The sequence below is a fragment of the Ruditapes philippinarum genome, unplaced genomic scaffold, assembly GCF_026571515.1.
Source record: "Ruditapes philippinarum isolate M1 unplaced genomic scaffold, ASM2657151v2 ctg4827_1_1_1_1, whole genome shotgun sequence".
Taxonomy (NCBI): domain Eukaryota; kingdom Metazoa; phylum Mollusca; class Bivalvia; order Venerida; family Veneridae; genus Ruditapes; species Ruditapes philippinarum.
The window spans coordinates 81061-95957 of record NW_026865223.1 but is presented as its reverse complement, the minus strand read 5'-3'; the positions used below and the strand labels follow the sequence as shown (position 1 = coordinate 95957).

General features: G+C 34.4%; 1 protein-coding gene across 1 annotated transcript in view; it reads left to right on the top strand.

Annotated features, from left to right (window-relative positions):
* The window catches only part of LOC132728246 (serine/threonine-protein phosphatase 6 regulatory ankyrin repeat subunit A-like), a 32223-nt gene extending 26058 nt beyond the window's left edge, over positions 1-6165 (top strand). The window contains exons 9-13 of the mRNA XM_060713854.1: positions 486-600; positions 1444-1596; positions 2941-3009; positions 5378-5506; positions 6057-6165. Of these exons, the coding sequence (XP_060569837.1) occupies positions 486-600; positions 1444-1596; positions 2941-3009; positions 5378-5506; positions 6057-6165 (575 nt within the window). The remainder of the gene's footprint in view (positions 1-485; positions 601-1443; positions 1597-2940; positions 3010-5377; positions 5507-6056) is intronic.
* Positions 6166-14897: the final 8732 nt, after the last annotated feature.

Below are 14897 nucleotides of genomic sequence, written 5' to 3'. Positions count from 1 at the left end.
ATGATAGTTTTTCTCAAGGTTTTATGCAATAATTGAAGAGTTTTATAATAACAAAAAAATTCACATTGATTTGACTAATGGATACCCAATCTGTATTGTAAAGGTCTGAATTGCAAATATCTGATATACTTGTTACAGCCATAATATTGGTGATATCCTTTTTGTGCAATTCTTTTTAGAGAACAAAAAGTATCATTAATTTAGACTTTTATTTAAGACAACTAACATTATTTAACTTGAAATTCTAAGGAAAAAACAAAACAAAAAATAAATAAAAATAAAAAAAATAGGCACTTGACCAAATTATCTTAAATTATGATATGAAACAAAAAAAATTTTTAATTGGCTGTAAAAATATTGAAAAAATAGAGTGACCGCTAGTCTGTTATAGCGTTTTGAATTTTAACTATTTTATGTTTTATATTTTTACATCTACAAAAAAGTACATATAATATCATATTTATGATTTTTATTACATTTGCCAGGTGCTCAGGTTGATTGCTGTGATAAAGTGGGGAACACGCCACTCCACATAGCTGCCAGATACGGTCACGAATTACTGATTAATACCTTGCTAGAAAACGGGTCTGATCCAACAAGGTAAGTTGGTCAGGGTGTTCAAGTTGAACTAGTAGTGTTTTTTCACTCTTTCTTTGGAAGAGATTTAGATCTGGCCAGTTGGAAAATATTTTAGACATAAAATGAACAGGTCCATGGCCGAGTGGTTAAGGTCGTGGACATCAAACCACTTGCCTCTCACTGTTGTGGGTTTGAATCTAGACAGGGACTTTGGAATTTTTTCATGTAAGGAAGCTATCCAGCTAGCTTACAGAATGTTTGTGGTTCTACTCGGGTGACTTTTTGTGCCTGAGATAAGGCATGGAAAGGGCACCTGACGTCTTCTACAGTAAAAATATAGGAAGTTGCCATATGATGTATACTGTGTTGGTGCGACATAAAACCCAACAACAACAATAAAATAGTCATGAAATAAGGTAGTTTGGTGAAAAAATCATATTACATGTAGAATGAATTTGAATATTATTGTCCACATTTGGGAAAAATTTCAATTTTTAATTATTTGAAACAGGTCAATTTTTCTGTTTTAAGAAAGAAGATAATAGTGTGAAATATCTTATGCAAAAATAACTACAACCCTGATTATTATTAAAAAATAATTTAGAACGTCCAAAATAAAAACAGGAAAGAGAATGCAGGGTTTTCATTATTAATAGATTGGCGATCCATATCATTGATTGAATTGTTATACAAATCTGTCATATTTTCAACTTTTAGATTAAAATATCCCCCTTGAACCCTGGCCAAATCGGTTGTTTTCATTGGCGCATCTGTTGCCTCAGATAAAAATAAAATCTCTAAGAATGACCATTTTGGTGATGTTTTTGGCAGGTTGTTTTAAAATGTACTTATATTATATTATAGACGTGGTGTACACGGGATGATGGCAATACATGTGGCGGCCCTGTATGGTCATATGGACTGTGTTAGAAAATTACTATCTGTGATGCCTGAATTAGATCTTAACGTCCCTGATGACTGTGGTAGAACCTGCCTTCATGCTGCTGCTTGTAGTGGGTAAGTTGAGCTCTATGCAGTTGGTAAAATTATAGTCTATGGAGTGGGTAAGTAATTGTCAATGTAATTGTTAAGTTAATATATATTAGTAGGTTAGATTAGCAAAATGTAGTAGGTAAATAAAGGTGTATGAAGTTGTTTAGTGTCATTGTAGATAAATTTTACTCTCTACCTATTTCACTTAATACACACAGCCAGTTTAATTTTTAGCTCGACTATACGAAGTATATGGAGAGCTGTCCTACTCGCCCCGGCGTCCGCGTCAGCGTCCAGATTTTAGATTAAAGTTTTGGTGCAGTAAAATATTTTTCACTATAACTTTGTCATTTCTTAAGGTATCAACTTCAAACTTCAAATATATGTTCCTTATCATCAACCACATCATATGTGACAAGGTTCATAACTCTAGCACCAATATTTTCAGATTTATCTCCCCTTGAACTTAGAATTTTCCTTAAAAAATACTATTTTTTACTGTTACTTCCTTATTTCTTAAGGGATCAACCTCATACTTCAAATGTATTTACGTTATCATCATCCCCATCTTATGTGACAAGGTTCATAAACTCTAGCACCAATATTTTTCAGATTTATCTCCTTTGAACTTAGAATTTTCCATAAAAAATATTTTTTTTTACTGTTATTTATTTATTTCTAAAGGGATCAACTTCATACTTCAAATATGTTTACGTTATCATCATCCACATCTTATGGTTCATAACTCTAGCACCAATATTGCAAGAATTATCTCCCCATAAACTTAGATTTTTTTACTAGAAAAATGTTATTTTTTATTATAACTTTTTTATTTTTAAAGGTATCTACCTCAAATTTCAAATACTTATTCCTTATCAAACAATTACATTTTATGTGACATTGTTCATAACTCTTGATGCAATATTTACAGATTAATCTCTCTTTGAACTTAGGATTTTCTTTAAGAAATATAATAACTTCTTTACTTTTTAAGGTATCTACTTCAAACTTCAAATATATATTTCTTATCATTACACAAATGTTGTGTGACAAGGTCCATAACTCTAGCATGACTATTTCTAGAATTATTCCCCTTGATCTTGGAGTTTATGTTAACAAATATTATTTTTTTACTATAACTTAATACATAATTATACATAATTGATTTTTCTTTCATAGTTTTGTCCTCCTTACTGCGTCCAGTATTTTATTAGTCGAGCTTCGCTGTCTCCTGTGACAGCTCTTGTTATTATTTTGAAATCAAAATGTATCTCACAAAACTCCTTTTCAAAGTTTTTATTGAATGAATTTGAAAGCTGTCCATCTTTTAATATATGCTAAGTTATGGGGTTTTATATTATTTTACAGGAAGATTGACAATGTTGAGATGCTGATAAAAGGGGGAGCCAATGTTAATCAAGAGGACACAGCCGGAAGGTATGATAATTTTATTGTCAGCAAGTTAGTCACTATAGGGGCATTTATCAATAGGAATTATGGCAAAATTTTCTAAAATCTTCAAATTTTGACCTTGAAGGTCAACATTAGTTCATATTTAAATAGGTTAACATGTAATTTTTTGTCCAACTGTTGTGTCCATGTATGGATGGTTCTAGCTTACAGAATGAATTTGTACTATAGTTATGTTTTAAGTTCTCTTTAGAGAGATGGTAGAAACAGGTAGAAAAATAGCCAGTGGTACAACAATAATTTAAAGGCACATTATTCCTCAGAAACAAATAAATATTTTCTTCGTTAAAAAGGGCAAATTTCGACTTCAATACGAAATTGTAAATCACTATTATTGAACACTCCAGCAATAATAGATGGTTCAAGTAATTGGCAAATTTGTAACCTTCTGGAAACTATAACAGAACACCAAATATAAAGTTTTTGAAAATAAAATAAAAGCAATACTGGGGCATAATGGGCCTTTAATGTTATAATGGTATTGCACCTTCACCCCAGATCAATTTACAGGCATGCAAAAAAGCAATGTTAATTTTACGCTGGTATAATTTTTTAGCTCACCTGTCGCAAAGTGACAGGGTGAGCTTTTGTGATAGCTTTTCGTCCGGCGTCCGTCCGTCCGTCATCCGTCCGTAAACTTTTGCTTTAAATGACATCTCCTCATAAACCACTGAGCCAATTTCATCCAAACTTCACAGGAATGTTCCTTTGGTGGTCACCTTTAAAAATTGTTCAAAGAATTTAATTCCATGCAGAACTCTGGTTGCCATGGAAACCGAAAGAAAAATCTTTAAATATCTTCTTTTAAACAACCCTAAGAGGTAGAGCTTAGATATTTGGCATGAAACATCTTCTAGTGAGTGTCTACCAAGTTTGTTCAAATAAAAGCCCTGGGGTCAAAATTGGCCCCGCCCCAGGGGGTCATTGATTTTCCCTATATGCATATAGTAAAACCTTAAAAAATCTTCTTTTAAAGAACCCAAAGAGCTAGAGCTAAGATATTAAGCATGAAACATCTTCTAGTGAGTGTCTACCAAGTTTGTTTAAATAAAAGCCCTGGGGTCAAAATTGGCCCGGCCCCGAGGGGTCATTGATTTTCCGTATATGCATATAGTAAAAACTTAAAAAATCTTCTTTTAAAGAACTGTAAGAGCTAGAGCATAGATATTTGGCATGAAACATCTTCTAGTGAATGTCTACCAAGTTTGTTCAAATAAAAGCCCTGGGGCCAAAATTGGCCCCGGCCCAGGGGGTCATTGATTTTCCCTATATGCATATAGTAAAAACTTAAAAAATCTTCTTTTAAAGAACCCAAAGAGCTAGAGCTAAGATATTAAGCATGAAACATCTTCTAGTGAGTGTCTACCAAGTTTGTTCAAATTAAAGCCCTGGGGTCAAAATTGGCCCGGCCCCGGGGGGTCATTGATTTTCCCTATATGCATATAGTAAAAACTTAAAAAATCTTCTTTTAAAGAACCATATGAGCTAAAACTTAGATATTTGGCATGAAACATCTTCTAGTGAATGTCTACCAAGTTTGTTCAAATAAAAGCCCTGGGGTCAAAATTGGTCCCGCCCCAGGGGGTCATAGATTTTCCCTATATGCATATAGTAAAAACTTAAAAAATCTTCTTTTAAAGAACCCAAAAAGCTAGAGCTAAGATATTTAGCATGAAACATCTTCTAATGAGTGTCTACCAAGTTTGTTCAAATAAAAGCCCTGGGGTCAAAATTGGTCCCGCCCAAGGGGCTCATTGATTTTCCCTATATGCATATAGTAAAAATTTAAAAAATCTTCTTTTAAAGAACTCAAAGAGCAAGAGCTAAGATATTTAGCATGAAACATGTTCTAATGGGTGTCTACCAAGTATGTTCAAATAAAAGCCCTAGGGTCAAAACTGGCCCCGCCCGGGGGGGGGGGGGGGTCATTGATTTTCCTTATATGTATATAGCAAAAATTTAAAAATCTTCAATCCCAAATAGCTAGAGTTTAGATATTAAGCATGAAACATCTTTTAAGTAAATATCTACAAAGTTTGTTCAAATAAAAAGCCCGGGGTCAAAAAACTGGCCCTGCCCCAGGGGGTGTCATTGTTTTTAACTATATGTGTATAGTAAAAAACTTTAAAATCTTCTTTTAAAAAACCCAATGAGCTAGAACTTAGATTTTTAGCATGAACATCTTCTTATGGGGTCTACCAAGTCTGTTCAAATAAAAAAATAAAAGCCCTTGGGTAAAAATTGGCCCGGGGGGGGGGGGGGCTATATAAGGTGAGCGACCTCAGGGCCATCATGGCCCTCTTGTTTTTTTTCAGGTTTCCTATACATTACGCAGCTGCAAACGTACACATGGATGTGTATTTTCTCTGCTAAATGCGGGGGAGTGCAGTAGATGTACAGGATCACGCGGGTTGCACACCGTTTACAACTTTGCTGCTGCAGCCGCTGCTGATGATGATGCTAAGTAAGTTAAAATACCTGAACAAATATTAGATATATCAATTGCTAATAATGTGAAAGTTGGTTGTTTGAAGAACGAAATTTTATTTGAATGAAAACGAAAAAATTTAAACTTCCTCCTAATAACCTCATTTTATGATTTTATGGACCTTTCCCTTAATGTTCTGTCCCAGTTATTTATTAGGACTGAGGACAGACAAAAGGACAATAATTTGATTCCTGTCCCATTTTTCCTCGGGTCGAAGGGGCCAGGGTTACGAATAGGTGGTGTACTCATAATGGTGATTAGTATCAATTCAAATGCACTTAGCAGTCCTTATTCATATAATACAAGTTAGCTTACATATATATGTTTCTTCAAACCATTGTGTTTTTAACACCCGAGGTTTGCCAAAAATCATCTTTCCATATGACCTATACTGTATTTGGTGCGCTGTAAAAACCAACAAACAAACAACCATTGTTAAAGAAACTTCAGAGGAATACTCCATGTGTAGTACTGTATCAAAAATGATCTTACAAATATATATTGAATGGTTTTTATATATTTTCAGGGTACTGGAGTTACTGTTGAAGCACGAGGCTCGGCCAGGAATTTCTGACAATCAGGGATACAATGCTATACATTACGCAGCTTTAAAGGGGCACATGATTAGCCCTTGAAATGGTAATTGTTATTTATGGATGTAATAGATGATAATATTAATATGGATGTAATAGATATAATAAAATTAGAATGAATAAATTATATAAAAAAATATCTGATCCCTCAGAAGGTGATAGAACAAAATATGAACTCAAAAAAAAATCTTATAATTTCTACCAACACTAGCAATGTTTTGATTGTTATTAAAAAATGTTATTCATCTTTAAGCTTTAAGCTTAATTTAATAAGACAGAATTAGAATCAGTTTAATTTCATAAGTACATATATTAGTTTAAAGAATTTGTTATGTGTAAAACATAATCTATTTACAATTTAAAGATATGTGCGATAAGTCTGTTTTAATTCAGATATTGGTTCTTTAAGCTATTTTAAGTGCAAAGTTAGGAAAAATGTGCCTTCTGTTTTTGATATATACACATTCAGCACATCTTAAGTTAATTTCAGCCACAATTTTAAAAATATATAAATTTATACACAATATTTTATTGTTATTTTCAGTTACTAGATGTATCAGCAATAAACTTGGTTAAAGGGGAAGCCCCTTATTCTCCTGCCCACCTGAGTGTAAGTCAATATTATTCTTATTTCCTAAATAAAATGCATTCAACAGATTTGATTGGTTAATAATGATACAAATATTGTAAAATATTGCACTTTATTTTAAAAACAAAATTACTCAAGGAAAATTGATTATTTCATCTCTGTGCAAGTGTTTCCAACATCTATAATACAGGCAATTCTGGACTGGCCTCACTGATGGAATGTTTTGGTTTTTTTTAATCCCCCTGTATGAGCATTATCCCCCTCCCCAGCATCCCCACTTTGCCCCATATTGCAGTGGTTTAGCATGTTTTATATAAGGAAATTTAAAAAAGAAATTCAACATATTGCATATCCACATCTGCATTTCATATTCTTTCAAGGCATTTTATTTATATATTTTGCCCTCTTGATGTAGTGGTTCCTCTACTTTACTTACCAGGATAATAGGTCTGGTCATTGCATTGTTAATATAATGTGACTGGGCAAGGTGTTGTGTCAGTCCATCTTTACTGTAATATTTCATTTAAGCAGTATTATAAAATTTCGACATTTTGCTCATCGCAAACCATGCTAATTGTCCCATATAGATTTGCACTATTCTTGTAGGAGACTTATAAAAGTAAAAAGTAAAAGTAATTGCATTTTATAGTCTAAGTTTCATGCTTACGCACGTTCACCGACTTTACAGCTATTACCCCTGGTCATCGGGCTACTGGTATCTATCAATCAATCTCCCTGGGGAGTCTTTTAACTCCGCTTAGTGCAGCCGACACTTGGCGCAACGGAATTATACCACCCTCGCAGGTACCCATTTACACCTGGGTGAAGTGAAGCAATCGCAGGTAAATTTCTTGCTCAAGGAAATTAGCAGTGCCCCTGGTTGGGTTCGAACCCGGGACCTCTTGATCCCTAAGCGCGCGTCCTACCACTGGACTACTGCTCCTACAATATATATACATATCTTATCCCTGCTTGATCATAAGAGGCAACTTAAAATTACTGGTGTCTATGCATCTCTTATCTCCAGCAGGTGGGGTAGTTTTAACCTCTGTATTGCTTCAAGTTTGTAACAACCGAAGTTAGCCAATATCATCTATCCTGTTTCGGCACCATATGACCTAAATTGTGTTGGTATGCTGTTACACCACACTTAAAATTCTAGAACACCTGTTCACTGTTTTGAAATAGACCTCAATCTTTCCCAATCATTGAAAGTGTTTCTCTTTTGTGACTGCTTTCCCTGTTAAGATCATTGGTTCTGAATCATTTTTCCTACAAAGCTTCGAGTTCGAAGCACTAATAGGTGCCTGTATGTGATTGGTAAAAAATATAAATAGATATCTTTGCATATCTGTCCAATGGTTATAGCTGGAAAGTTGCCTGATGACATTAACATTGTCTAAGTGAATCAAACTAAACCAAGGGAAAAAAAGCCTTGTTGTTTTTAAGGTTAGCCAAAATCAACTTTCCGTTTCGGCACCATATGACCTAAAATGAGTTGGTGAGCTGTTAAACCAAACAGACAAACCTTGATATACTAGTATACCTGAACTTAACACAACAGTCGTCTGGAATCTGAAAGTCTAAATCCTACCACCCCTTAGGAGTTTGTTGTCACAGTTAACTGGTACATTACAAGTGACTGTTTAGAATTTGAAGCAGGAAGAGTCCACTTCACAAATATAGGGGACTAAAGGTAAAAGTTTACACTCTTTCACTATATATTTCAGGCATCTCGAGGACATAATGAAGCACTGCTTGTATTGTTGTCGTGTGTTATGAACCTTGAAATCCGAGATGTTAATGGTATATTTATGTTTTTGTTTTATGTTTACTAACAAAAAATTATGTTTTCAATGAGATATCATTTATATCTCATCACACACTATTTTCCATATAATTTAAAAAGTTAGTTTGATTTAAAGTGTATAGCTACATGTATACTGGCAAAATGGACAGAATTAATGTATAGTCAGGGACTTTTGATACAGAGGCATTTTTTTTCTAGAATAATTCTTTAAATTGTTAAAAATCACTCAAAAATGAAAAGGTTGCAATGCTTTTCACTCAAATTTGGCTAAGAGTATCACAAAAATACGATTTTTATTTCTGAGTATATATCTTAATTATCTTTTGCATGTCTTCCTGTTTTATGTATCCCAGCTGATCTATGTTAGAAATTTAAACTTTATGTTTTTAAGCCTTTTGGACCTCAGTGGAGTTCCTTTAACAGCATCCAAACCACACAACAAAAAATTAGTAACACTAAACTCTAACGATATATTAATTTAATTTAAAAATGCACATATACAGATATTTTTTTATTTCATTACAAAGTATATGAAGATGTAATCAATAATCTTGCTACAGGACGAACCATGCTGGACCTAGCGTGTTTTAATGGTCATACAGAATGTGTAGAGACGTTACTACTTCAAGGTGCCAGTATAATCGTACATGATAACATCTCACGTAGGACACCACTTCACGCTGCAGGTATATAGATAGTTTAATTGTTCTTTAGTGAGCATAAATTTCCAAAATTTGACAAAACACAACATATTTTGCTTTGAAAGCAATTTAGAGCATAAATTCTGTAAATGTATAATTTTATTACAATGCTTCAGCTTTTGCAATGCTTCAGCTGTGACAATGCTTCAGCTGTGACTATACTACAGCTGTGACAATGCTTCAGCTGTGACAATGCTTCAGCTGTGACAATACTTCAGCTGTGACAATACTTCAGCTGTGACGATACTTCAGCTGTGACGATACTTCAGCTGTGACAATGCTTCAGCTGTGACAATGCTTCAGCTGTGATGAAGTTTCAGCTGTAAAATACTTCAGCTGTGACGATACTTCAGCTGTGAAATACTTCAGCTGTGACAATGCTTCAGCTGTGACGATACTTTAGCTGTGATGATACTTCAGTTGTGACGATACTTCAGCTGTGACAATGCTTCAGCTGTGACGATACTTCAGCTGTAACAATGCTTCAGCTGTGACGATACTTCAGTTGTGAAATGCTACAGCTGTGACGATACTTCAGCTGTGACAATGCTTCAGCTGTGACGATACTTCAGCTGTGACAATGCTTCAGCTGTGACGATACTTCAGCTGTGAAATGCTACAGCTGTGATGATGCTTCAGCTGTAACAATGCTTCAGCTGTGACGATACTTCAGCTGTGACAATGCTTCAGCTGTAACAATGCTTCAACTGTGACGATACTTCAGCTGTGAAATGCTACAGCTGTGATGATACTTCAGCTGTGACAATGCTTCAGCTGTGACGATACTTCAGCTGTGACAATACTTCAGCTGTGACAATGCTTCAGCTGTGACAATGCTTCAGCTGTAACAATGCTTCAGCTGTAACAATGCTTCAGCTGTAACAATGCTTCAGCTGTAACAATACTTCAGCTGTGACAATGTTTCAGCTGTGATGATACTTCAGCTGTGACGATACTTCAGCTGTGACAATGCTTCAGCTGTAACAATGCTTCAGCTGTAACAATGCTTCAGCTGTAACAATGCTTCAGCTTCAGCTGTAACAATGCTTCAGCTGTAACAATGCTTCAGCTGTGATGATACTTCAGCTGTGACAATGCTTCAGCTGTAACGATATTTTAGCTGTGACGATGCTGCAGCTGTGACAATAATGACAAAAACTTTACTCTTTGTATTGTACATAGTAATGTAAATTTGTCAGCCACCAGTATAGAGCCAGGTCAGACTACACGATTGTGTAGGCTGGCCTGGCCTTATACTTGTGACATAGGATAATCACTTTGGTTGCAATAGGTTGGGGATTAATTAGTTAAGTGACTGTTTTTATATTTCAGCTATAAATGGTCATACAGAATGTTTACGGTTACTAATGGAAACATCTGATGATAATAATATTGTAGATATCAACGATGCCAGAGATAGGTATATACAGTTTAATGTGCTTCATTGTTTAGTGGAACAGTATTTATTTAAGGACGTTTTCATATAGACATAGGCAAAATTAAAACTGTTCAATAGAATTTCTTTAAACTTGGCATGTTGTTAGAATAAGATATCAGAAACGTTTTAAGCGGAAAAAAAATTGGGGTCACAATTTTTGTTTTTAGCTCGACTATTCGCAGAATAATCGAGCTAATGCAGTCACCCATTTGTCAGCGTCGGCGTCCCTGTGGTTAAGTTTTTGCGTGCAAGCTGGTATCTCCATAACTACTGAAGGGAATGGATTGAAACTTCACACACTTGTTCTCTGTGATTATCTAACATGATTGGCACAAGTCCCATTACTCTGATTTGCTCTTTTGCATAATTATGCCCCTTTTCAACTTAGAAATTCTTGGTTAAGTTTTTGCGTGCAAGCTGGTATCTCCATAACTACTGAAGGGAATGGCTTGAAACTTCACACACTTGTTCTCTGTGATTATCTAACATGATTGGCATAAGTCCAATAACTCTGATGTGCTTTTTTACATAATTATGCCCCTTTTTCGACTTAAAATTCTCTGTTAAGTTTTTGCGTGCAAGCTGGTATCTCCATAACTACTGAAGGGAATGGTTTGAAACTTCACACGCTTGTCAGTTCGATCCTCATGCAAGGTGGTATATCTCCATGACCATTAATCTTGGGCATTAAGTCCAATTTGTCTTATTCAGAAATTGTGTGAGATTCGTAGTCAAGTCACTTGCAGAGAATTTTGTAATTACTAGGAAGTTATGCAGGAAAGCCAGTTATATGGATTGACTGCTGTAATGTGAAATCATTTTAACAAACTAAAACAAGGACAGAGCCAGGCCAGCCAAACTTTAATATTTGATAGCAAAAACAAAGTATTAACAAGATTATAGAAGGGGAGATCAACATGTTAAATACTATGGTATTTTGATATCATTTTATAATAAGGTCAACCAGTTTTGACCCACTGAGACATTTCACTAGGATCGGTTAATTCCAATATAAAATGAAGACGTATCAACTTAATTTTATTAACTGAAAAATATTGAACATTTGTGAATCACACGTTTGTGTTTTTCTTACAGAACACCTCTCATGTTAGCCATTGAGAATGGCCATGTGGACACAGTTCTATATCTGATAGCAAATGGTGCCATAGTAAATGCTCGTGATATTCAGGGTCGTACAGCTCTTCATAGAGGGGTAAGTAACTGCTTAATTGACATCTTATTTATAACCTTTATTTATTACATGGATACTAATGGCCAATAGATTAATGTTTATATATCCGCAAGATGACCGTCTGAATTTGAAATATTAACCATACATAGTAGTACTAGTATTCCATCTTATTTTCATGTCCATGTCAGTTTATCCATTTATAGGTTGAAATGGCCACGTGACAAACATTTGTGTCAGTGAATCTTTTTATAGACTGCCTTTTGGTGATATGATCAATGTTTAAGTCAATAAATCTATTTATAGGTTGTTTATGGTCATGTGACAAAGATTCAAGTCAGTAAATCTTTTTTTTAGCCTGCTAATGGTCGTTTGACAAATGTTCATGTCAGTAAATCTTCTTATAGACTGTTAATGGTCATGTAATAGGTGTTTGTGTCAGTAAATCTATTTTTAGCCTGCCAAAAGTTGTACGACAAACTTTTATGCCATTCAATCTATTTATAGGCTGCTTATGATCACATGGCAAACATTCATGAAAATTATATAAATTTATGTCTTGAAGTATATTCATAGACTGCTAATGGTCATGTGACAAATGTTCATGTCAGTATATCTATTTATAGCCTGCTAAAGGCCATGAAACAAACATTCATGTCTGTCAATCTATTTATAGACTGCTGTTGGTCATGTGACACTTGTCTCATGTCAGTGTTACTATTTATAGGCTGCTAATGGTCATGAAGAATGTGTGGATGCCTTGTTACATAATGGTGCTGATATATCAATACAGGATCATAAAGGTCGTACAGCACTACATTTATCCTCTCTGTGCGGACATGTAGGGCTTCTAGGATCAATGTTATTGGTATGTAATACTTTACATTTATACACATTATATAGGGATTGTTTTTGCCAATTTTTTGCCCCTGGAAATTTATGTATGTCTACCATTTTTAAGCAATTAGTGAATATATTTTTCAAAGGCCTACTTTAACTTAGCTAAGTAAGCAAATGTAAGTAAAGACTTTATTTATCGAGGCTACACATTTGGTTTCTCAATCTTCCATGACATGTGATAAATTGTGGTAGGCGTGGTTAGCTATTTTTTCTTTAAAATTGTGAATTTGAACCACTTAAATTTAGTTCTTTATATTAAAAGTTTTGTACTGTACTATTGTTAATTTGAAATTGTTATTTATTCTGATTAAATCTTTCTATTTTTTCAATTGATTTAAAAGTTCAAAGTAGATATATTTATTGTTGTTGTTGTTGCGGGGGTTTTTTAAACAACATTTTAGATTATATTTGTAAAAGAAACATGAAAGGATACAGTTTTGTTTTGTCTATTTTTTCAGATGGGACCATTAGAGAAACTTCATGATAGACAAGGCTATACACCTCTTCATTTTGCCTGTTATAATGGTAACTTTTTATCTTACTTCATTTTAATCACTACCTGATACATAAAAAAAATTGATGGTATATTCAATGTGTCTGTCAGCTTAGCTCAAAGTGCTGCCAATATTCCGCAGAATTCCTTAATTTTTATGTGCCAGAGACCATTCTGCAAAAATTCAGTGTAAATGCAATAAAGACATCCATTCTGGTCTTAGTTTCAATAAAGGTATTAGACGCTTCCCGGAAGTTTTTGCTCTGGTGATACATGCATGTATCTCAGGAGCTGAAGGGGGCCCCCAAAAGAGCATTGTCCTGGACCTGCAAGGGGCCTACATGGCCCTCTAAACCCCTGCAAAAAGTTCTTCCATTTTCACTCCTTGTTGTTGGCAGGCTTGGCTAAATAGGGTGAGCGTCAGATTTGTCATCCAGAGGTGGCTTGTTTGATCCTGACTCGTACATTCAGTGTAATGGACATTTGTCTCTCACTGCTCATTCAGAAATAATGTGAGATTAGTAGAAGCTTCCTTATGGAGAAATCGGTTTAATATTACTTGTTAGTTTTTCAGGGAAGCTAGTTTGGTGGATAGGATCACCAAGATATAACCAAATATTGTTAAAATTGAAAACTGAACAAACTAAAAAAAACAGTATAATTAATATTGTATGTCATGATATGTACATTAACATTCTAAAATTGATGGTAAAACTTTGCTGAAATCAAACATACATGTAATAACACATATCTTACTGAATCTTTGTAATAGACTTTTTCCATTTTCACCCTGTTACAGATATGCGGCCCTGTCAGGTCCATGGATATGCAAAGATGCTGGTATATTTTCATCCTGTTTGCAGAGGCCTTTCATTATCGCAGTTTACACTATAAAGATTAAGAAAGTAGACCATTAAATTATTTCCTCAATTTTATTTTTAGGTCATGAGGCGTGTGTGGACCTGTTATTGGAGAACGAAGAACATCGGCAATTCTCAGGGAACTCTTTCTCACCTTTACATTGTGCTGTGTAAGTATATAAAAAATTCTCAACATTATATTCAGTTGTGTATGCTTATAGTAATGATAACAAGAGCACCAAAGTGGTGTTAACAATCTGTTTTTAAATTCGTAGTTAAAATGGAGTGTAACTCCAAATATATTGCTTTCAGAATTATGTCCCTTGTCGTAGAACTGCACCTTGTCATGATATGCAAGCATTCCAAGTTTTATGTTTAAAATGTTAATAAATGGGCTACATTGAAGTTTTTGTATGATGTCAACAACGATGACAACAATGATGTCGCAGTGATCATAACTGCTGGACTTTCTCTTCTAAACAGACAAGCTAAAAATAAAAGAACAATCAGTAATCAGAAAAAATATTAACAAGGACAAGTTGCCACCTTATTGCAATAACGGGTTAAATCCTGTTATTATTTAATAGGAGTTTACCTGTTATTACACTAAGGTGATGAAATTTATATGTCTTGTAGGCAAATCCATAATACATTGAGTGGGACGTGTATATATACCAATCTTGTAGGCAGTGAAAGGGCCAAGTGATAAGCTTAAGATTTACATTGTTTTGTTGGCAAGAGTTTATGGAAATATAATCCAGTGACAAATACAGTTATCTTTGCTGGTTGTAATT